General features: G+C 37.3%; 1 protein-coding gene across 1 annotated transcript in view; it reads right to left on the bottom strand.

Annotated features, from left to right (window-relative positions):
• The window catches only part of CDC73 (cell division cycle 73), a 103,286-nt gene extending 83,683 nt beyond the window's left edge, over nucleotides 1-19,603 (bottom strand). The window contains exons 1-6 of the mRNA XM_063105020.1: nucleotides 19,232-19,603; nucleotides 16,654-16,759; nucleotides 13,172-13,241; nucleotides 8,353-8,415; nucleotides 8,216-8,268; nucleotides 5,060-5,148 (exon numbers count right to left, since the gene is read on the bottom strand). Coding sequence (XP_062961090.1) covers nucleotides 5,060-5,148; nucleotides 8,216-8,268; nucleotides 8,353-8,415; nucleotides 13,172-13,241; nucleotides 16,654-16,759; nucleotides 19,232-19,362 — 512 coding nt within the window. The 5' untranslated portion in view covers nucleotides 19,363-19,603. The remainder of the gene's footprint in view (nucleotides 1-5,059; nucleotides 5,149-8,215; nucleotides 8,269-8,352; nucleotides 8,416-13,171; nucleotides 13,242-16,653; nucleotides 16,760-19,231) is intronic.
• Nucleotides 19,604-25,625: the final 6,022 nt, after the last annotated feature.

Here is a 25,625-nt window from a genome sequence, read left to right as displayed (position 1 = left end):
CTTTGTCCAGAGTATCCACACTATACATACACCCATTAGTCACTTTGTAGCCATCCTGGTTATCAAATCAACTGTCGCAGTTATTACCACAGTGTTTGTGTTCAAGTAACCCTTATTTTACTTAATAATGGCCCCGAAGTGCAAGAGCAATTTGGATACACCAAAGAGAAACCCTAAAGTGCTTCCTTAAAGTGAAAAGGTGACCTTGGTGTTCCTTGGCTAGAGTCTGGTACTATCCAAGATTTCAGGCTTGGAAAAGATCCCACATGAATAAACATTATCCAAGCTATAATCAAGCCCACACTGAACTTTAACTTCCAGCTAAGATGGAAGTAACAGGGACTGAATTAACCATCCCACCTTGAAATGACCAGTCAAAATACATGAAACAATGATTTACTAGATACTAGATATCAAGCAATGAAGGACAGTGATTCCCTGACAATGAGAAACAAACAAGGTGAGACCAATGACTGCCCAGATTAGTGCCTTGAAAGTTTCCAAGGCATGGCATAAGGAGGAGAACCTGGGCAGAACTTAGTGGACTGGGAATTCACAGGCCAGGGTACATGAGAAGAGAGAGCTGCACAAAAGATCCCCCTCAAGTATTACAGCAGAATACTGATTAGCACGTGAGAGGAAACTATAGAAGGCTAGGCAAAGAACCACCCAAGAAGATTAGAGGAATAAATGTCCAGTGCTCACATAAGGTGAAGAATAGTACCTATAACAACCAGCCAAAATGAAAACCTATAACCATCAGTCAAATGAAAACCTCTCACTTATGGGGCATTAAGAAGAGTATATTCAGAATGGTCTTGTCTGGGCAGTTGGTGAAGAATAACTAGTCTAACTGACCAGTGTTCAAATAAACCATAAAACCAAGACCCCAAAATAACAAACTATTTCCAAGTGATTTCTGTGTCCCAAAAACAAAGCTAAAGAAGATTTGGAAAAACACAAAAATATTTAGCACTGAACAAGTTAAAATACACAATGTCTGATATCTAATCAAAGACTACAAGCAACACAAAGAAGCAGGATAATATAAGCCAGACTGAAGAGGAATATCAGTTGCAAAGATATTAAAATAATTATTATAACTATGGTCCATATTTTCAACAAGTAGAGATATGGAATATATTTTTCAAAAAAAGAGAAAAAATAACTTCTAGAGATGCAAACTACAATGCTGCAGACTAAAAGTATAATGCATGGGATGGGATTACAGAGAAAATACTAATGAACTTGACAAAAGAAACTATCCAAAATGAATAAAAAAGGAATAGAACTAGAAAAAAAATCCAAAAAAATAAAAGAACATAAGTGAGCTGTCAGGCAACTTCCAGCTGAGTTTGAATAACTGAGTCCCAAAAGACAGTAGCAGAAAAAAAATTTGAAGAAACAATGCCAAAAATTTTCCAAATCTAATTAAAATATAAGCCCAAAAATTCTTCCAGGAAGCTCAATGGACCTCAAGCACAAGAAACATGAAGAAAACTCACCCAAGGTCACACCATAGTTAAATAGCTCAAAACCAGCAATACAGAAAAATTTTAAAGTAGCCAGAAGAAAAAAACCACACATTTCATTTAAAAAAAAAAAAAAAAAAAATGATAACACACAGGAGTAATCCTCTCCAATCAAACCTACAGATGAAACCACAGTCCTGGCCAACATCTTCACTGCAGCTTAGTGAGAGACCATGATACAGAAAAGCCACCCAAGCCAGGCCAAAACTCCTGACCCACAGAAGCTGTGAAGTAATATATATGTTTAAGCCACTATGTTTTGGATTAATGTGTTCTGCAGCAATAGATAAGTAATAAGATGAGAAATAGAGTTTATCCATAGAATACAAACTTGCACAAAATCAACTTAATTTGCCATATTAAAAAAGAAAAACCTATGATCATTTCAATAGAATCAGAAAAAGCATTTGGCACTATCCAACATTCATTTCTGATTAAAAAAAAAAAAAAAAAATTTCTCAGCAGACTAGAAAAGAAGGAAATTTCCTCAACCTGATAAAGACGATCTACAAAAGTTCTAAGTTACCATCACGCTTAATAGTGAAAGACTGAATGCATTCCCCTAAGACCAAAACAAGAAATGTCTGACCTCACTGGTTCCATTCAAGTGGATGAGAGTCTAGCCAGCAAAATAAGGCAAAAATAAAAGGCATACAGTTTGAAAATAAAGAAGACATTATTTATGTATAGAAAACATGATTGTCCATGTAGATAATCCAATAAAATCTACCAAAAAAATTATAAGAACTAATCAATGAGTTTATCAAGATCACAAGATACAAGAGCAATATGTAAAAATCAACTATTTGTATACTAGCAACAATTAGGAATTGACATTTTTAAAAAAATGACAGCATTAAAAATATAAAATATTTATAAATAAATATGACAAATAGGTGTATAAAACCTGTACACTAAAAATTATAAATACTGCTGAGAGAAATCAAAGAACTAAATATCTCTCCATTAATAAATGGAGAAATACACCTTAAGTCAGAAGACTCAATGTTTTTAAGTTGTAAATTCTCCCCAAATTGATCTATAAGTTCAATTCAATCTCAATCAAAACCCTAGGCTTTTTTGGTAGAAACTGACAAATCACGTCCAAAACTCATATGGAAACGCAAAGGACCTAAAATAAAATAGCAAAAACACCCTTGAAACAGAATAAAGTTGAAGGGTTAATGTGAGGAGCTGCCCGAAATCGCCATTACAAGATGGCGCTGATTTCCGGTGGAGGGCAGGGCTGCTCGGTAACACGCCTGGGCCGATTAGGCAGCCACCAATAAGGTAGGAGCACGTCCTAGGCGAGGAGCAGTCTATATAAAGGGCGCGGGTTCCCTCGCTCCGGGTCTCCATTTTTGGCAAGCTTATGCTCTCCCTCTCAAGATGCATTAAAGCTGATCTGCAGAAGGATCCTTTGTGTGCCGCGTCGTTCTTGCTGGCGAGACGGTAGCGCGGGACAGGTTAATACTAACTGAATTCAAGACTTATTACAAAGATACTATAATTAAAATAGTGCAGTATTGGCAAAAAAACAAATAAATCAATGGAACAGAATGGGTCCAGAAACAGATCTAAACATGTATGGACAACTGATATTTTACAAAGGTGCAAAGGCAATTCAGTGGAGACCCAGAAAGTGGATCATAGACAATTGTAAAACCTAAAACTACAAGACTTCTACAAGAAAATATAGAGGACAATATTTGTTGACCTTGCTTAGGCAAGAAGAAAAATTAAATATGAATGACACCAAAAGTACAATTCACAAAAGAACACAATGATAAACCAGACTTCATAAAAATTAAAATTTTCTGCTCTTCAAAAGGTGGTGAGGAGAATGAAAAGACAAGCTACAGACAGGGAGAAATGTCTGCAAAGCATATGTCTGAAAAACGACCTATATCCAGTACATACAACAAACTTTCAAAACTCAATAATAATAAGTCAAACCACCCAATAAAAAAAAGGAAAAAAATATTGCAGACACTTCACCAAAGAAGATACAGAATGGCAAATAAGCACATGAAAATATGCTCACCACATCATTAATCGTGAGGGAAATGAAAAATTAAACCATAATGGGACACTCCCACACACCTATTAGAATCACCAGAATTATAAGCCTGACCATACCAAGGTATTGGTAAGGATGTGAAAAAACTCACTCTTATACACCGCTGATAGAAATGTAAAATGGCACCACCATTTTGGAAAATAAGTTGGCAGTTTCTTAGTTCAATCTAAGCTGGCCAGTTAGCTCAGGTGTTTAGGGCATGGTGCTGATCACACCAAGGGCCAGGGTTCAATTCTTATACCAGCCAGGTGCAAAAGAAAAAAGCAAAAGCAAGCCTATGCTACCGTATGATCCCGCCACTCCTTTTCCAGGTATTTACCCAAGAGAAAGGAAAGCACATGTCCATTCAAAAACTTGTACATACCCAGCAGCTTTAGCTGTAATAGCCGATAAATGGCAATAAGCTTTAAAATAGCTATCGACAGATAACTGGGTAAACAAACTGGTACATCATACAATGAAGAGTACTCAGCAACAAAAAGGAATAAATTACTGAAAGACCCAGCAACATAATGAATCTCAAAATAATCATGCTAAGTGAAAGAAACCAGACCCCCCCCTCCAAAAAAAAGGTACATTCTGCACAATTCTGTTTATAAATAATACTAGAAAAAAAAAACAAACTAATCTATAGTAACAGCAGATCATTGGTTGCCTGGGGAAGGAAGCATGGAAGTGAGGGATTACAAAGGTACACAGGAAATTTAAGGGGGTGATATTGTATTGGTTATCTTGACTTGGATAAAACCAAAAGGATTATATCGTGCTGAGGAAATATTATGAAGTGATTCTAATTACAGTAAACATCAAGGGTCACCAAGTGAAGGTCACAGTCCAAATTCAACCATACCCATCCATTAAGGTAATGTCTATGGCTGCTCTTCCTACCACAAGAGTTCAGTTTCAAAAGAGACCTATTGCCTGCAAAGCCAAAAATATTTAATAAGTGGCACTTGCCAGAAAAACCTTGCTGACCTGTGCTATAAATCAATAAGAGATTACATGGTAAAATGAGTATCTCAGATTATGAAGTAATTTTTAAAAAAAGACCAATGTGATAATAGAATCAAGAAGGCGGCTTTCCAGAAAGCATAATAAGCACAACGGTTTCCAATCTCTATCATAAAACATGCCCACGTATATCTTTTGAACTTACGGAACAGAAACATACAAGGGTACTTCAAAAAGTTCATGGAAATATTCATATTATCTTTTAATTCTATTTTTCATAAAACATGCCCACACACATTCTTTTGAACTTACGAGGGTACTTCACAAAATTCATGGAAACATATTATCTTTTAATGCTATTTTTCTACAAACTTGGTGAAGTACCTTTGTATAAAGAACAGAAAAGGAAAATGTAAATGTGAATTGCATTTTAATATTCCCTTTTCCATATACATTTATGTATAACTAAACTACCTTTCTACCAAAAAATCCTTACCTAATCTGTTCGGTCTGTACAATCCCTTCTTTGTGACCCTCCAAACGAGCAGCCAATCTCTCTTTATCAAGGCGCACACACTCTTCATCCTGTAAATAATAACTGGTTAGTCAACGCTTTAAATTTTTATTTAACTTTTATTTTTGTTGTCATTTTTGGTTTTTGGTGGCTAGCTACTACAAGGATCCAAACCTATGACCCGGGTGTTATAAGGCTGCACTCTAACCAACTGAACTAACCAGCCAGCCTCTATTTAACTTTCAGAAAGAAAAAACACTGCTCATAACTTTTCCTTACCAGAATTCCCACCTGTACAGTTCAAGGTATCACCATCCTTAAATCAACTAAGGACCACTTTTAGTTATATAAAGACAAAAAATAATAAGTATATGTTGGAAGATATAACACTGAAACCAACTAAAAGCTTACCAAAAAAATTTGCTTAGTCGCTTTTTCCTACAATTAAGTGTTCTTACCATAGTATATCACAGTGCCTTTATTCAAAAAGATATACAACATGTAAATTCCTTTACTTTGAGAAAGCTTACAATTAAATTTTATGAGAAGCCTTCACCAGAGTCAAAACTTTCATTTTGGATTTTTTTTTTTTTCTTCATCTGTTGCCACAGGTCCTAAATCGATCAGCATAGATCAAAACACTAGAAGTGAAACTTCAATGGTTTTCAAAGCATGTTCCCTAGATCATTAGGAATTTCCCACAAAGTTTCCCATGGGCCACTTCAAGATCTTGTCTGAATTTCAACCTTGGTAGTTCAACTTTTATCTAATTTACATATTAAAATGTCAAGTAAAGCGTAATCTGGAAAGTGTTTGGCTGCTTAAAAAGGCAAAACAAAACAAAACTTGGTAACTATGATCTAGTTCAATGTCCATATTCAACAAATAAAACTGAGGACCATAGTCAATGTCTATGGTTAATGGAATATGAAACTGTATAAAAATCATCAGTATACTCAAGATCCAAAAAATGCTGGGCTCCAATTCATGGCCTATTATTAATCTATCACACATCAGCTGAAATGAATACAGGGTTAACATTTCAGCAAATGCATTAATTTTTCTGCCATTTGTAACAAAGGTATAACCTAGATTATTCAAATTCCTTAAGAAACTTCTGATTTTAAAGACAGCTAGCCTAGATTTTAACCAAATCAGAAACCCTGACTTCGAGGTTTCTTTCCTAGCATAGCTCCTTACAAGTCCTGAATAAACATGCTGAACTGAAAACTTCCTGTAATACGCATATAGCTGTTTACATGACACATTTTAACTCTACAAATGATGTGGCAAGAATTTTATTATGCTATTTCCTACTGATTTTTCAAGTTATTGGAACCCAGGCAAATTAGCTTTTCTGCCACGTAGAATTTTTTCAAATAATTAGACTGTGATGTCCAGGTTTTTCATTATAAGTACTCCTAAATTCACTCACTTTGTTCATAGTCGTTCACAATCTCCTTTCAAACAGTGAGAACTGGGGAAAATCTCAGATTTACTGCCACAAGATTCATATCCAGTATAGTAGAATGGTTAGGAGCCAGACTGCCTGGGTTCTAATCCTGGTTCTACAAACCTCAGCATGTCACTTATTCTGTCTGAGCCTCTGTTGACTCATACATGAAATGTGTACTACTATCAAATGCATACCACTACTTCAGGAAGTTGTGGTGAGGATTACCTATGCTAATACACATATGTAGTTAGAATATCACCTAGCACAGAGCAATAACAATGAGCCAGTTATCATTATTTCATTACTTAATATCAGGTCCACACTGCAGAATAGGCTTAATTAAAATTATATTATTTTAGCATCAAATTTTGTTACTAATTCTACTGCACATACTGTACCAACCAACACTGTCCCTTCTAGTTACTTTTCTTATCCTTAATTGTGAATGCTTTGCTATTTATGTAGCAGACCAAAAGTCCATATGCATAACTATTTGATTCTTACATGAGTTTAAAATGAAAAGATTCATGGTTTCTAGCAATGTTAACACTAGTGATGATTTTAAGTGTTATCTTTATTTTGTTTTAATTGACATATGACCAGTTTAATCATTTCTCTGATTTTAAGTGCAACTCTAGTTGACATGTCATGCTCCATTTTCAGGGGAGTTTATATGTAACTGATTCAAGACTTGATTTACATAAATAATCATGTAATTAAAATTCCTAAGGTTTAATTGTCATATGCAGTACACTAGCTGCATTAAGCTGTCTCACATACAAGCTAAGTGATGAACATAACATTTCTTTTTTTTTAAACTGACAAATTGTATATAGTTATCGTATATAACGTTTTGAAATATGTACACATTGTGGAATGGCTCAATAAAGTTAACTAACATATGTATTACCTCATACTAAGTTTTTGTGGTGAGAACACCTAATATCTACTGTTAGTGATTTTCAAAATATAATACATTATTATTAACCATAGTCATCATGTAGTACAATAGATTTCTAAAGGTAATTGCACTTCTTATGTGGCTTCTATCGCACATGAACTATCCTTATTAACCAATGTTAATATTCCACTTACTGGCTATAAAATACTATAAGAAATGTGGGACTTGTTATATCAATATTTTAATACAGTAACTATAATAAGCATTTCATGTTCACAGGTCTGAAGAATAATGCAAATCCCCATACCACCTTATTCCAGGGGGAGGGAAACTATAACCTAAAGGCCAATTATGGGCTGCTATCCATTCTGTACAGTTTTATTGGAACACAGCCACGCCTGTTCATTCATGTATTATCTAAGGCTGCTTTTACCTTACAATAGCAGAGTCAAGAAATAGCAAGAGACTGTACGCCCACAAAGCCTAAAATATTTACTATCTGGTCTTCTATAGAAAAAGAATTTTGACCCCCAATCAAGTCCAATATTTTCATCAATAAGAATATTAAAGCAAAGAAAATAAAATGATTTGTCCATCACATAGCTTGTATACAAGAGAGCTAAAACTATAGCTCGAGCTACTTACTAATCAACCGTTCTTTCTACTACAAAAATTTTTCCACGAACAAAAAGCTCATAGGATTACTACAAAGAACTCTTGTTACTACACAATCCCCATTTCACTAACAATATGAATTGCCTTTAAGATGAAGTTCTATTACCTCAATTCGTGGCTTCTTTGCTTCTGCTAAAACTTCATCTGCAGCTCGTTTGACTATTAAAAAAAGAGAAGCAAATAAATGTGTAGTTTGGGAATGGGTTTTCAATAAGTTCAATATAAATATGTGAAAAGACATACCTTGAGTAGATCGCTGAAGACCTATTTCTAAGGGGGCACTTCTGTCTATGCTTGCTGATGTTGCTGAAGATTTAAAAAGATTTATACGAGAAGATCAATTATTTAAACACATATTTTAGATATTACTACAAGTAAAATGATCAAGGTTTGTTATGTTTCTTATTTCTATATGGTGATTTCTGTATTAGAAAGTGTATAAGAGGACAAATTTTAACAATTTTGATTTAGCTTACAAATTACTGAGATGATCTGACTGAAATTAACTGGTCATACACTGAAAATGTATCTAACATAAAGAACTAAATACATAAATGTATATAAATACAGAAGGAAAAGTATTTTTTTTAAATTAGCATTCACTTTTAGCATGCAATTTTAAGTTACATTGGTAGAAAACTTAAGTTATTTTTAAAATTAAATCACTTGATTTTTGAATGGCTCAAAACATTAAAACTATAAAAAAGGGGTGGTGTACCTAACCTAATCCACCTAGTTCCCACCACCCTAACACCCACTGTTAGTCTCTTTTATATCCTTCCAGAGTTTCTTTCTGTAGATAAAAAAAATATATATATATATATATATATATACTTTTATTTTACCCTCTTTTACACAAAAGGTAGCATACTATACACATTTCTGAACCCTTCTTTTTAACCTAACAATGCATCTCCATCATCCCTTCATATCAATATTTGGAGCATTTCCTTACTCTTCTTTTACTGTTACAGTGGTATTCTATTAAATAGATTAATTATAATTTATTTAACTAGGTCCCTATTAATGAACAGTTCAATTCTAAAAGTTTTGTCATTACAATGACACAATAACTTCGTAATGTATATGTCATTTCATACATTTTCAAATACAGTCATACATGTTGCTCTGACAAATGCTCCATTAGGTGATTTTGTCATTGTGTAGACATCAGAGTATACTCACACAAACCTAGATGGCATAGCCTACTACACATTTATCATCTTATCAAGTACATTGTTGGATGAAATGTCATTATGTGGTGCATGACTGTACACCTCTAAGATAAAATCTAAGATGCAGGATTTCTAGGTCAAGTTTGCACTAACTGCTGCCAATTGTTTTTTTTTTAAAAAAAAGATGACCGGTAAGGGGATCTTAACCCTTGGCTTGGTGTTGTCAGCACCACGCTAACCCAGTGAGCTAACCAGCTATCTCTACATGGGATATGAACCCGTGGCCTTGGTGTTATCAGCACCGCACTCTCTCGAGTGAGTCACGGGCCGGCCCCTGCTGCCAATTGTTTTTTAATTGATTGTTTTAACTGACACTTTAACCAACAGGGTAGTAGCATATCTGTTTCCTCATAGCCTCACCAGGGCATACCATCAAACTCCTAGATTTTTGACTATTGGGTTAAAAAAAAAAAAAAGCTATCTCTGCACAGTTTAAATATTATGAATTAACGAAAGCATTTTTCATGTGGTTTTATCACCTTTTCTGTGAATTGTATGAATATAATCCATTGAGCTGTTGGTCTTTTATGCATATATTTCCAGGACAACTTTATATATTAGTGAGATTGGCCCTCTATCTGTGATGAGTTGAAATATCTTTTCCCAGTCTGTCATGTCTTTTGTTTTTCCACAATGCAAAACATTTTTATTTTTATCAACTTATTAACTGAATAATCCCACCTTTCCTCCCCCACTGATTCGACGTGTTACTTATACATGACTCACATGTTACTCACGTTAAAATCACATACGTACACCTATTTCTAATCTAACATAAGAAAGTTGTTTTATTAGTGTATCTATTCGCTCACAGTTTTTAAATTATTGGGGCTTATTATAAATTCCAAACTCTAGATGACTAGTCTTGTTCACATTGCTCTTCTACAAATTTTTAGGACACTTACTTTTACCAATAAACTTTGAATCACCTTGTCTAGTTGTACCCCTCAATCAAGAAAAACTGCAGGGATTTTTACTGAGATCATGTTAAAAGTATAAATAATGTTAAGAACTAGTATCTTCAAGCCATTATGCCTTCCTAAAAACAAGGTGTTAACATCTGCTCAACTTTTTCATTAAACCGTTACATTAACAATTTTAAAAAATGGCAAAGCAATATACTTGATGACTAAATTTATTTGTCCTTTAGAGACTACAGGAAATGAAGTGGATGGGTAAAGGGCAACTCCTTTTTTGGATTCTTTAAAAGAAAAATCATTTGCTCTAAAGTACTCCCCCAAAACTAGCCCATTTATCAGGCTCACATGAGATGCTTATTAAAGAATCTTAGACCCCATACCAGATCTTCTGAATCAAAAACAAAAACAAAAAACTATATTTAACAAGTATACCACATCACTCTCATGATTTAAGAAGTTATGGAAACAGTGCTCCAAAGAATTAAATTTGCTTTGATTCAAGAAAAACCTTCCCCTGACCTCCCCAACCCCATCCTCTTCACAGGAAAATTGGCATCCCTCCTTGATCCTCCCCAGGGTTCTAACACTTTGTGTTATCAGTCTCCCTTACATAACAGTAAACATGTTTAGGACAGGGATTCTGCATTTTGTACAGCACTCAGCATAACACTTTTAAGAATAAGAATTTGGGGTTGGCCAGTTAGCTCACTTGGTTAGAGTGCAGTGCTGTTAACACCAAGGTCAACGGTTCAGATTCCCATACTGGCTGGCCACCAAAACAAACAAACAAACAAACAAACAAAGAATAAGAATTCAATAAATACTTGTTAAATGAGGACAGCACAGGAAGAAAACACTACTGATGATGATCTTTCCATTACGCACAAGACTCTGTGTAAATCAATCTTACTGCTTAAAGCCATGGAGCAGAATATGTGACAACAAAGCTGTTAATGACTTAAAGGTAGTAAACTGCATCCCAGGGAAGGTGAGAGCAAACAGTTCTGTTATATCAATTTAATTGTACCCTGTAAAACAGTAAGTTAATAATTATTCATTTGTTCAGCTAAGCACCTACAATACACCACTATTCTAAAGGCTGGGTATTTAACAATCAACAAGACAATTGTCTGCCCCTTGAAGTTTACCCTCTAGTGGGGAAGCCAGACAATATGGAAGTAAACATATATATATATATACAGACATATATATAAAATTTCATGTTGCTGTATGGGATGTGGTGAAAAATAAAGCAGGATGGTACTATACACAGACAGGGGGATGGTGAGACGCAATGCTATTTTATACTTTAGCTAGAGCAGTCAAAGAAGTTCTCCCTGATGGAATAACATTTGGAAGAACATTTAAGCACAGATCTGAATGAGACAGTGAGCCATACCACAATGTAGAGAAATAGAATTCCAGAGAGAGAGAATAACAAGTACAAAGCTCTAAAATTAGAACAGCTAAAAGGCCAATGAGACTGACTGCTATAAGCAAAGGAAGACTATAGAAGGTGAGGTCACAGAGATTTGGGCAGAAGCAAAGTCACGTAGGCCAGGGTAAGGAATATGAGCTTTATTCTAAGTGTGCTGGGAAGCCACAGGAGGTCCTTGAGCAGGTGAGTGACACAATCAAGTTTACGTGCTTTTTCAAAAACAGGTTACTGCTAACTGCTAGGCAGAGACTACACTGTACGAAATAAAGAGTGGGACCTATGAGAAGGCTATACAAAAGTCTAAAGAGGAAGGATGGAATACCGTCGAGGTAAAACAGTAAGAAGTGTCATACTTTTAAAGACAGTGAAAAGCATTTGCTGATAGAATGCATGTGAGATGTACCTAGGATTTTTGGTCTAAGCAAATTCATGAATAGTATCATTATTCATTACTAAGATGGAAACAATGAGGAAAGAACAGACTTGCTGTTTTTGTTTTTGGTTTTTCTGGGGGGGAAGGGATGGAGGGAATTGAACATTCTATTTTGGATATGTTAAATTTCAGATAACTACTAACCATCCAAAGGAAGATGTTGACAATGCATTTATAAATCTGGAGCTCAGGAAAAAGTTAATGATGATGACAAACGTTTGGAATTTATCAGCATACATACGGTATTTAAAGCATTAAACTGGAAGAGGTCACTAGAGATTAAGAGTTCCAAGAAGAGAAAAAAAGTCAACTCCTGGAAAACTTCAAGAACCAGAAGTCAGGCACAGAAATAACCAAAATAAAATGAGAGGTGGACAATGAGTTGGAAGAAAACCAAAAGAGCCTGGTGTCCTGAATGCCAAGTGAGAAAAAGAGAGTGGTCAACAATATCAAATGCTCTTAGAAGGTCAAGTAAAGTAAAAGAAACCAAAGGAGGTGGCAATCCTTAAGTCAGTGTCGACCTTACAAACAGAGATTTTAGTGAAATGGTGAGGATGAAAGCCAGATTGGAGTCGCTTCAAGAACAAATCAAAGATAAAGAAGAGGCAGTATACCACACCAACTCTTCCAAAGAATTTTGCAGCAACAGGGAGAAAACAAATGGTGTAACAGACAGTAGGAATGTGGTGTCAAAAACACTTTTTAAAGATGAGAGATCTTACCATATGTATTCTAAAAGAAAATGATGCAGAAGAAAGGAGAAAACTGATGATGCAAGAAAGATCAATTTACAAAGACAAAGTCTTTGAGACTGTGAAAAGAGATGGAATCCATACATAAAGGAAGGGGTGACTGGCCTTAGGAGCAAAGATAGTACATTCACTATAACAAAAAAGAAGGACAAGCATATGACACAGCTGAAACTAGATTAATTTTTTGGTAAGAATATAAATTCTCTTCCCACTACTTCTTATTTCATAGGGGGAATAAAGAAACAATGTCTGTTTAGCAGAGAGAGCATTTAAAAAGTACTCACATGCTTCACCATTGAGATATCCAAGTAGATCTTTTCGGTCAGGTCTTCTAACCACAGGAATATTTTCAGTCTGAAGATAAAATTTTAAATATCAAATGAACAACAACTATATGAAACTTGATAAAGATATGCATCATATAATGTCTGAATTTTATTCCAATATATTGATAGCATATATTTAAAATCACATTTGTAAAAAATGACAAGGCTAAAAGAACCTAATAAAAATCTTGAACATTTTTTAGGCATGTTAATTTCTGGTAATTTTATTTTTGAAATTCCAGGAAGATATACAAAAGATAATGATTAGAAATGAAGCAATGACTCTATCCCTTTCCAAACTATCAGTTCCAGTCTTTTTTTCCCTTGGCTTACTCTACATATGTTTTTAATTACACTCATGATGGTTTTGCTCATGTGAGTCTATTTTCTTTTTAGTCCCATAGTCCCACTGCTTTCTCACTTTATGCAGTGTCTTCAAAGTGCTCTTTTTTCACACACAAATCAGATCTCTTCAAAATATTCTATCTGAACTCTTTCAAATAAACTAAAACAAAATTTTAATAATTAACAATAGGTACATGTAATTTAGACATGGGAAAAGGTATAGGAATTTATAAAGAAAAATGTTAATGGTCGTTGTTTACCTTCTACATTACATATTTCTTTTTTATCCTTGAGTGTGTATAAATTCTGTAAGCGGGGGAAAAAAATTTAAAAATTAAACCTGAAAAGCTTATTCATTTCACTAAAATGGATAATTTTCCTTTAATCACCTACTACATTAGCAATTTCTTAAGAGGTGAGCAAACAAAAGTATATACATTAGGCACCAAGTCATCTTGGAATGAATTCAATGAATTCATAGATTGTCATGAATTCAATGAATATCACAATTTTTCTTACCATTTTTCTAATGTCAACTAACAATAGAGTGCAAGAAACACTGGTGGCTACGGGATTATATACTTTAAATACTTTGTTATCTCATATGAGCAAGAATGATGTAACATCAAGAACCCTTAGTATAGTTGGCCAATTACCTTATACTGAGTACTGATTACATTTCACTGCACCAAACATTCTGCACATACTCCTCAATGATTTGGGTGAACTATACTTAATCACTTAAATATTAATTTTTTTTTTTTAAAAAGGCTAAATTTTAGTTTCTCCTTAGGAGTACAAAAGTTTAAGAGCACACGAGTCTTTTATGCTTGTATTCTTTTTTTAAACCAGCTACATGGAATATCATAAATAGTTGATATTTATGATATTATAATTATATAATTATATATATATAATTATGTATATATATTTGAACTAATTTTTTTTTAATTATTGTTTCTAAGCCTGATAATATACTTCATCATTTGGTCACTGTTGAGTCATGTACACATTACAGCCAATTAAAAAAGACGTAAGTCTGGGCCGACCCCGTGGCTCACTCGGGAGGGTACGGCGCTGGGAGCACCAAGGCCGCGGGTTCGGATCCTATAGAGGGATGGCCGGTGCACTCACTGGCTGAGCGCAGTGCAGGAGACGCCAAGCCAAGGGTTACGATCCCCTTACCGGTCACAAAAAAAAAAAAAAAAAAAAAAAAAAAAGACGTATGGGTCAGGAATACTTATTTCAGGAACAGTCTGTTCACAAGAAAGAGCAAGTAACGCAAAGGAATGAGGAAACAACAACCTCAAATTTGTAGAATCTAGAATTATAAAATTCTGCCCTTCTTATTTGGCAAGTACTTAAGAAGAATAAGAGTTAAACCTTAAGTGACCGAGTATCCTAGGGTCCATAGCAACAATTACAGCTATCAGTTATGTGCTACCATCGTTCCCCAAGAACACAATGAGGAATTTAAACCAAGTATCTGTCATCTTTATGACCCCAAAATAAGTGGATATATCAAACAAAACACTCTAATAATTGCCTAATTCAGTTTTTAAAGATCTAATATGAGTTAAAGTAACTTTAAAGAGAGAGATGCCATTATTTTTCCCACAATGTCCCACGTAGTTTTACCCTAAATTTTATTTTTTTTTAAGTATTTAAGACTAAATATGTATTTCTTGTTCAGAAAAGCAGGAGCCTTATGATTTAAAACTTACAAAGCCCATTAGATGACGGGATACTTTCTCAATTGTTTTAAATAACAAGGTATTGTTTGGTATTTGGTAGACACCTAACGTAAGCCAGAAACCTCAACTATTACTACTGGAGAGGGAGGAGAAGGTTATAGAAGTAAATTTCACACAGCTTAATGCAATCTACCAGCTGTGTTAGATAGCTCAAAAAGTGGCTCTAGCGATGAAAGACACAATTATGATGTTTGTGAAAAGTTTGAATGAAATTGTTTTTAGAACTATAAGGAATGGGAAAAAGCAGTGCTTACAAATTAATATCTTTTTTTTTTTTTTTTTTTAAGAGACCACCACGCTATGTTGCCCAGGCTGAAATGCAGTAGCTATTCACAATCACTATCCCACTACTGATCAGCACGGGAGTTTCTGACCTGCTCCATTTCAAACGTGGGTCCTTCACCTCTCCTTAGGCAACCAGGTGGGTTCCCACTCCTAGAAGGTCACCATACTGATTCCAAACTTAGTGGGGACACTGGATTGGCATAGCACACTATAGCCCAGAACTCCTGGACTCAAGCGATCCTACAGCCTCAGACTCCAGAGTACCTGGGGCTACAGTCACACGCCACCACGCCCAACCAAATTAATACATTACATACTTAATTTTAAGTAAGTTAAAACAAATATTAAAGTCAGACATTTGATTATTTCCATTATATCCTCCCAAAAATCTTATGTTTGACTCTACCAAAAGTAATCTGAGGGAGAGTCTTATTTTACAAAGTAAACATAATCTCTTTAGGGCATTTTATTTGGGCATTAATGGCAATTTGCCATGTGTTACAGCTATCATACCCAAGTAGCTCTGAAACCTATTTACCTATCAATGATAATACACTGCTCCCCTACAAGTGAAGAATCTCATCATCATAGTCTCTGTGAAATCAGCTCTTTTCAAGTTGTTTCTAAAGACTTCCTTGGAGTAATAAATTAATTTTCTAATACTGAGAAAGCAGGCAAAATTAAAAACAAATGTATTTATCAACAGAGTATGAAAATAGCTGTATTAGTTGCTTAAAAAATAATTTTAAAAGTATTAATCTTGATTCTTATGACAAAAAGTTTTCTTGATTCTTCCATAGGCTTATAATTTTTTTAAATCCCTATAAATGCCTTTAAAACTTCTGTTGTTACAAACATTACCCACACTTTAAGAGAAAAAAAATCACAGATTAAAAAATTAGTATAAATGACACAGTACCCTAATTTTGATCTTCTGACTTTCATATAAACCTTTCATTCTTCTGATTTGAAATCTGTGAGGGAAGTTATCCTCACCAAATGATACCTACTATGGATGAGGTTAAAAAAAAAAGTTTTAAAATGAATCCTACTTACAGCTGCACGTCTGACATACACAGGATGAGAAAGATGCACATTGTTAAGTAGAAATAAGATGGAATCCAATGTGTAGTATTCTCTGGGTTGTCCTTCCTTTCCAGTCCTGAAATAATTAAGACAAAACTTTTTTTACTTGCATTTCTAACTCAACTCTGTGGGCTTAATTAATATATGTATTCATTTGTCTATAACCAATTTGCTATCCCAACAATGGATTCAACACGTCTATCAAAAATATACACAAAGTATAAAGGCAAAAGGAACGCAAAAGAAGGCAATTACAAAAAGCAAGAAATAGGGAAAGCAAGCAAAATTCGTACTTGAAGGCACTATACACTGTTTTAGAATTAGGCCCGAAATAAGGTTCTAGGCTTTGTCAATAGAAAAACCTAACCAGTTAGATTGGAATGGATCCATAGAGAAAATAAACTGCTTAAGAGAAGAGCTGGCCAGTTAGCTCAGTTGGTTAGAGCACAGCCTTATAACACCAAGGTCAAGGGTGAAGATCCCCATGCGGGCCAGCTGCCAAAAAAAAGAGAGAGAAACACAAGTATCATTGTTGCCAAACTTAAAAGAAAATTATTCTGTGGATCTTACTGAACAAGATACTGCTTAACAATATTACAGTAAACAAAGCAATGAATTTCTGAGGTATGATTCTTATGACATCCCTTAAATTAGACCAATAATGCAAAAACAAAATGCAGTTATCTTTGCGATGAAACAACGTGGTCTAAGGGTCCAAGCTCTCTAATGAAGGCACATATATGATCTAGAGTCCAATCCCACCCGTCCTCCTACATTCTCCCCATCTAGAAATGTCAATGTATTATTTGAACTCATCTGAATGCAGCCCACTAATAATGAGCCCTAAACCTACTTTTCCAGCCTCTAATCCCACTTTTCCTCTAAATCTATGCACGTATATTTCAGTCCACACATCAATATCAATTACGTACTATGAAATCCAATACATGAGTTAACAACCAGACTTTTTAGGATATAGAAAAGAGAAAAATAACAGAATGCACTGCATGCAACGAAAGTATTGTTTATACATATACATATTTACAGGTGTACAAACACACACATTGAGAAAATGAAAATAACTTCTTGGTGTGATTCGCTGTTGAAAAAGTTTGAAATCTACTGTTCTAAGCATTCCTTTTTCCTGGCTTCACTGAATTGCTGTCAAAACATTTCCTTTCCAGCTCTCACGTATTTCATACAGTTCCTTCATCCTGGAAGACCTACTCCCCCATTTCACCCACAAAATTCTTACCCATTCTTTAAAGCTTATTCATTTGTTCGGTCACTTATTCAGAAAACTTTGTTGGATGCAAACATTCCAAACACACTTCTATGGAACCGCCCTCAAATACTCCCAACCAGAAGTGACTGCACTCTTAAGAGCTAGAAAGCATTTCCCATCAAGTTATCTGTTTTACCTCCTCTATTCAGTTAACCTCCTCTGAGGCAAGTACCAGGGTATCAGGAATTTTTCTACTTCTCAGATTCAATTTAACCATTTTTTAAAGAAAAAAATTAATAATCCAATAAAATGTAATCCTCTCTATGCAAAATTCCTTGATAGGGTAAAGCGCAGGATTCTCAGAATATCATTTAATCCACTTTTCTTTATGAAGAAATTATGCTAATTAAGTCATAAGGGAAAAGAAAAAAACCACTAAAAGCCAACAAACTAAATTTGCCCTACTTCTTCGTCGACTCTGCAGAAAGCTCATTCCATTCAATCAAACAAAAGGAGTAGAGAAGTTCTGGCTCAAGGTTCTAAGTATCCAATTGAAGCATCAATGATAAGTCACATCGTTTAAAAAGCCCCTCATGATTATTAGACCTGTCCCTAGATGTCTTCCTGAATGACTTAAATTCACGAAACTCCACGTGGGTCAACATTCCTCGACATTTCTCTTTAAAACACACTTCCCAAAATAGTACACACCATCAATTTCTTAGATCTGTGACGCTCACTCCATCGCACCAGTAACTTTCTCCCTGACAAACTCCTGCCTTCACCCTTAACCCAGATTTTAACGACTCCTCCAAATTCAACAAATCCCTTTCCCGTCCTAACTCGGCAGAGCTGATTCCTTTCTCTCTCCCCAACAGCGGAAGAGTAAATAGACCAGGCGCTGCAAGGCCAGCGGAGATAGATACAACGCACGGCAGCCTCGGAGGCAGGAAAAACAAGACAAAACGGAAAAGCCGGCTCCGGCGCCGGATGCCGCGCTCCCTCGTGCACCTCTGCTCAGGGACACCTGCGCGCCAGCCCCACACATTGACCGCGCTCAACGCGGACAGGTAAGAACAAACCGCAACAGTCAGAAGCTCCCAATGGCTTCTCAAAGACTTAAAGAAATGAACCGATCCAGACGCAGCTCTCCAGGACCCTCCTCACCCTCCAAGTGCAACTTGTGCTCTGAAGAGAAACTTTCCCCGGAGCACCCATTCTTCCCATCCCCAAGGGAAACGGGGGGGAGGGGCTGGTAAAGAGGTCGCCTGAGGGCGCCCACCTCTGTCCTGCCACCCCGGGACCACGGCCATGCCGACTTACCCCCAAACTACATAGTTGGTCTTCACGTTCTTGGGCCAGGAGAACTCCCCGAAGATCACTTCGTCTCCCTTCACCACAATCTCCTTCTTCTGGATGTTGTACTGTCGCAGGACGCTGAGCACGTCCGCCATCTTCCCCCCCCTCGCCGCCGCCGGCCCCAGGCGCCGCCGCCGCCGCCGCTCCGGCCTCCGTCCCCCGTCGCCTCGCCGTCTTCCTCCGCCGCCGCCGCCGCCGCCGCCGCGAACCAACAGCAGCAGCACCACCAGCCGTCCTCGCCTACGCCAGCAGCAGGGGCAGGAGCCACCCAGGCCGCCGAGGACCCCGCGCTGGAAGGCAAGGCCCCGCCGCCGGCTGCCCGCGGAGAACGCCTGACTGCTCGCCAACAGCGCGGCGCGGCCGCCGCCAGGGGGAGCCGCGACCGCCCAGGAAAATGCCCTCCCAGACTCCCACTCGGCACCGAGCCTACTCCCTTCCCGAAACGCAGGGGCACGAACACCGCGCCCACGGACGGCGCACGGACGGAGAACGTTGCCGGCCGCGCGCGCGCGGGCACGGCCCCGTCCTCCGCAGCGCGCACTCGGCGGCGACAGGTGCGCGCGCACCTGCCCAGCGGCTCCGTGATCGCGGCCCGAGGGTGCGCGCCGAGTGCTTAACGAGCCACCTCTTGTGTCGTCAGGGGCCCTGGGATAACTCTTCTGGACAGGGTAGAGCTCGGCAAAGGATTTCCGGAACACCACAGTTACCTTCCCGTCTAGATCGGACCCAGGCCTAGCCAAAGGCCTCCAGGTCTCAGTGATCCGAATAAGCTCTGTTTAGAAGGGTGAGGCTTGGGGGTGTGAAATTGGGGGGCGTGGTGGTGGTTTTGTTTGGGGAAGGGGAGGTGGGGGGGGTGCTGTGGAGTCGCAGAGTACAAAAGACCGGGAGAGGACCATTCTGGGCACTGGTGTTTGACTTTGGTCAAGTTACCTACCTTCTTACAGCAGCAGCTGGTTAATGCAGTAAATGGGGTTAATACGAGAATAAGGTGAAAGAGTCACATAAATTTGGATCTTACTGTTCCCTCCCTTGGATGGTGACTTTTTCCATCCTGGCGCCTTCTCCCTGCCAATCCCAAAGGACCACAAGTGGCTCGGTTCCAAGATGTTAATGGGAAAGTTACTGTAACAGAAACCCCAAACTGAATTAGAACACTTTCGGACTACCCAGTTTTTAAAATGGCATTTAGAAGGCTCAGTGGCAAAATAAATTCAATATGCTATGTCATGTGTACCTTAACCAAACATCTTGTAGGTCCCATTTTTTTTCCCTTTTACTCTATCAGGAAAAAAAAGGCAATTGTGTGATCAATAAACAAATCCCCTGACCTGTTTCCAAAAAAAAGAGGCAATTATCCTTATGTGCAGCACAGAGGGCTACAGAGATAGGGCTACAGATACAGATATAAGGGCTGGCGAGTTAGGTTACTTGGTTAGAGCGTGATGTTGATAACGCCAAGGTCAAGGGCTTGGATGCTTACTGGCTAGCCACCAAATAAACAAAACAGATATAGATGTATGTTGTTGATTTCCTATCTACAGCCATTTTGGACCTGTGAATTCGTTAAATTTTTTCTGCTCCACAAATGTTCTCACTCCTGTGGTATCTTCCTGAACTCAGCCCAAACACACACGCCGTAAAGGACTAAGAATCCTCCACACTCTGTGCTCTGTTCATAAGTGTATCAGAGCACACAGTAATCCTTGACTTCCCTTACTAGTTCATTTGTCTGCCTCCTACAAAACTAAAGGTCTGTAGACTTGTGTGGTCATATCCTAGTGTCTAGCACATTGTTTGGTACATAATAGGTTACTAGTAAATATTGAATTAATAAATGGATGGAGGCTTCTAGTAAAAGTTGAAATAATAAATGGATGGGTGAGTTTAAGGAAGCCGAGTTTCCGTGATACAAGAGTCAACTATAGTCCCCTCAAATGATAATTTTATTTCATACATAAATAATGACCAGTTTCTCTTTTTGGATAAATTATGCTTTTGAGGTTAATGAGTCTTAAACTCAAACTAATGAGTGAGATATGTCATTAGTAATGTGTTGCTTATAACAGTTAAAGAACTGAAATTTAGAGATCTTTTTTGTTTTTATGTTAATACTCTTATAATTACCCCACTAATGTTGGTTCAGTGGAGGATGTCAAAATACAATAAAGAGCAAGATTAGTAGCAGAGCTGAAAAATTAGAAAATTAATTAGAAAAACTTAGACAAATATTCACGTTTCTTTGTCTCAGGCAAAAGCTATCCACTTCACTTATCAGTTCCTGAAGAATTCCTAACAATCCTTAGTTTGAGGTCTCCTTATACAATGGATGTCCAGCAATCAGAAGAAAGTCTTTTTAGTTAGAAATGATGAATCCAAGATTATTACCTTGGAGTTTACCACTACCTCAGTTGATAACAGTACCTGATAAGGTCCTTTCTATCAATGTTCAAGGGTGGTTTTATTCCAGTGCTTTTTCCAGATAACTAAATCCCCAGGATTTAGGTCCATCAAGGTCTGTTTAGGTAGGTATTTTCAACAGGCAGCTTGCACCTACTGGTGATAAGTCTGGAGATATTATATGTATCATAAAGCATTTATTTACATTAGTCTATAATATGTTATATTAGTTTGTTTTCTGTTGCTCATAACAGAATACCTGAAACTTGATAATTTGTGAAGGAAAAAAAATTTATTTCTTACACCTTTGGAGTTTGGGCAGTCCAGGGTCCCAGGCGCACATCAGGTGAGAGCCTTCTTCTGGGTGGGGGCTCTGTACACAGTCCCATGGCAACGCAGGGTATCACATGGTGAGAATGGCAAGAGCATTTTCATGTGCTCTCCTTATAAAGCCACCAGTCCACACTCATGATATCCCATCACTCCAGGAATGGATTGATCCATTCATGATAACACAGTCCTCATGATCAAATCACCTCTTAAAAGCCCCACCTTTCAAATGCCATAACTGGATTTCTCACCCTCTTAACACTGTTACAAATGGGGATCAAGTTTCCAACACATGAACTTTTGGGGGACGCATTTAATCCGTAGCTTGGGTAGAATCTAGGATTGGAAATAAATTTTTCAAATACATGGGTAAGGGGGTGCAGTTAATTCACAAAGAGAGAATCTAGGGGTCCCAGAAGGGGTAGATTTATTGCTGTCAAGATTAATGGCAATACAAAGGTCCATAGCTTTGATAATTTTAGTTTTAGAAATCCATTAATTCTCTTTACATTTTCCTTCTTTTTTCCTTTTGGCAGCTGACCAGTATGGGGATCCGAACCCTTGATCTTGGTGTTGCAACACCACACTCTAACCAACTGAACTAACTGACTAGCCCTCTGTACATTTTCTAAAGTTTGTGGAAGATAAGGGTACATAATTTGATCTCCCCAGTAAGAAAAAGCCTCAGCCCATCTAGAGAATAAGCAAACAATATCCTGGACATATTTATAGCTAATTTGTGGGAGAATTTGTGTAAAATACATGTGGCAGTGTTCAAAGGAGCCTCGAGGCCTTGGCTTCTGTCCATGTCCTGCTAAGATAGGAGGTGCTCAGTTTCCCTGGCCTTGGGTCCTAGGACATGCCTCAGTGTTTTAAGCGATTCCCCAAGGTTTCAGTTTCCTCCTCTAGGTCCTCCCCTAGAGGAAAGTTACTGTTGCCAGTTAGACCTATTTTCAGCACCAACATGGGGAAACTGAGACCTCAGGGGGCTGGCTCATAGAAATCCTGTGGCTGGGCATGCTTAGTAGAGAAGGGTTATATAACCACAGTAGTCAGGCATGCTCAGATAAAGTGGAATTTACCCTCTGAATGACCTTCAGTTAGAGGTGCTACAGAACACAGAATATTCTTGAATATATCTGGTACGTGTGATGAGATTTGACCAATGAGCATGTTCCAAGAAGAGACCAACTAGCGTGTGCGAGACAGTTACAGAACTAGGAACCACCCCCTTAATTGAATAGTCACTAGATGTCAAAACTGTAAAAACCAAATCTCAGCAGAAGGTGGGGCTTTTGCTCACTCTCCTGGATCCAGTCAACACTGTCTGCTGTGGAGTGTGTATTTCTTTCTTTTTTTATCAAACTTACTTTCAGCAAGCGGCTGCTCACTCTCTTGAGCCAGCCTGCATTTTGGACTCATCGTTCAGGTATGTATTTCTTACTATTATGTTGATCGTGAGGTGGGCCCTGCTCAGTCTCTGGAGCTATGCTGCACTCTGTGAAATCTGTATCTCTCATTCGTTATATTAAACCTGTTTTCACTCTCTACTGTGACTCTGATCTTGAATTCTTTCTGTCCTGTGACAGAGTCAAGAACCTAGTAAGAAGACGGGGTGGATTAAGGCCAACTATCGGGTCCCCCACACCCTGCCTCTGACATCACTACCTTTAGTCTGGCCTGCATTACATCTTTGGCCAATAGGATGCACATTGGAAACTTCCTCAGCAAATCTCCTAACAATTGACCCGCTAATTTTGGTACCATGTAATTGCCAGTTTATCTCTGCTATTATGTCTAATATCATGAAGCATTCTGGTTAAGATCCACTTTTATTATAGCTTCATCCTTGTGTTTGCTTTTCATTTTATAGATCTTATTATGGTCTCCGTAGTTTCGCCTCTTCTAGAATGTTATATAGCTGGAATCATACGATTTGTAGCCTTTTCAGTTTGGTTTCTTTCACTTAGTAATGTGCATTTAAGTTTCTGCAACATTTTTCCATGGCTCGATAGCTCATTTCTTTTTAGCACTAAATAATATTCAATTGTCTGAATGTACCACAGTTTGTTTATTCAACTTCTGAAGGACATCTTGGTTGCTTCCACGTTTTTGGCAGTTATGAATAAAGCTTTTATTAACATCCATGTGCAGATTTTGGTGTGAACATACAAGTTTTCAACTTCTTTGTGTAAATAACAAGGGGTAGGATTGCTCGATCATAAAGTAAGAGTATGTTTAGTTTTGTAAGAAACTGACAAACTGTCTACCAAAGTGGTTGTACTATTTTGCATACCCACTAGCAGTAAATGACAGTTCCTGTTGCTCCACATCATTGACAGCATCTTGTGTTGTCACTATTCTGCATTCTGGCCATTCTAATAGGTGTGTAGTGGTATCTCATTGTTTTAATTTGCATTTCCCTGATGGCATATGATGTAGAGCATCTTTTGATATGTTTATTGGACATCTGCTGTGTATTGAATGTCCCCCCAAAATTCATTGAAGCTTAACCCACATTGTAACAGTGTTAGGAGGGTGGGAGATCAGATTATGGTATTTGACAGGTGAGGCCTTTTAGAGGTGATTGAATCATGAGGACTGTGCCTTCGAGAATGGATTAGTCTATTCAGGGGTTCATGGTTTAGTGGGTAATCAGAGAGTGATTCTGATAGCTTTATAAGGACAGCAAGTGAGCATGTTTACTCTCTTGCTCTTGCTGTTATTGCCATGTGATACCCTTTGTTGCCACAGGACTCTTCACAGAGCCCCCACCAAGAAGAAGGCCTTCACCAGATATGCCCACCCAACCATGGACTTCCCAGCCTCCAAAACTGTAAGAAATAAATTTTATTTCTTTACAAATTACCTAGTTTCAGGTATTCTGTTATAAGCAACAGAAAACTAATACATCATCTGTGTATCTTGGTAAGGTATCTGTTAAGGTCTTTGACCCATTTTTAATCAGGTTTTTTTATTGTTGAGTTTTAAGAGTTCTTCGTATGTTTTGTATAACAATCCTTTGTTAGATATGTCTTTTGCAAATATTTTCTTCCAGTCTGTGGCTTGTCTTTTTACTCTCTTGACAGTGTCTTTTGCAAAGGAGTAATTTTTAATTTAAATGAAGTCCAGCTTATCAATTCTTTCATGGATCATGGCTTCAGTGTTATGTCTAAATCATCACCAAACTCAAGATCATCTAGATTTTCTCCTATGTTATCATCTAGGAGTTTAATAGTTTTGCATTTTGGATTTAGGTCTGTGATCCATTTTGAGTTAATTTTTGTGACGGGTATGAGGTCTGTGTCTAGATTCATTTGTTTGCAGGTGGATATACAGTTGTTTCAGTATCATTTGTTGAAAAGAATATCTTTGCTCCATTGTTACCTTTCCTCCTTTGTAAAAGATTAGTTGACTATATCTATGTGAGTCTATTTCTGCTCTCTATTCTGTTCCGTTGATTTATTTGTCTGTTCTTTTGCCAGTACGACACTACCTTGATTACTGGAGCTCAATAGGAAGTCTTAAAATTAGGTAGTGTCAGTCTTCTAACTTTGTTCTTCTACTTCAATATTGTGTTGGCTATTCTGGGTCTTTTGCCTCTCCATATAAACCTAAAATTGGTTTGTCA

The sequence above is a fragment of the Cynocephalus volans genome, chromosome 8, assembly GCF_027409185.1.
Source record: "Cynocephalus volans isolate mCynVol1 chromosome 8, mCynVol1.pri, whole genome shotgun sequence".
Lineage (NCBI taxonomy): Eukaryota > Metazoa > Chordata > Mammalia > Dermoptera > Cynocephalidae > Cynocephalus > Cynocephalus volans.
The sequence above is the reverse complement of the archived record's forward strand: the minus strand, read 5'-3'. Positions and strand labels throughout refer to the sequence as shown.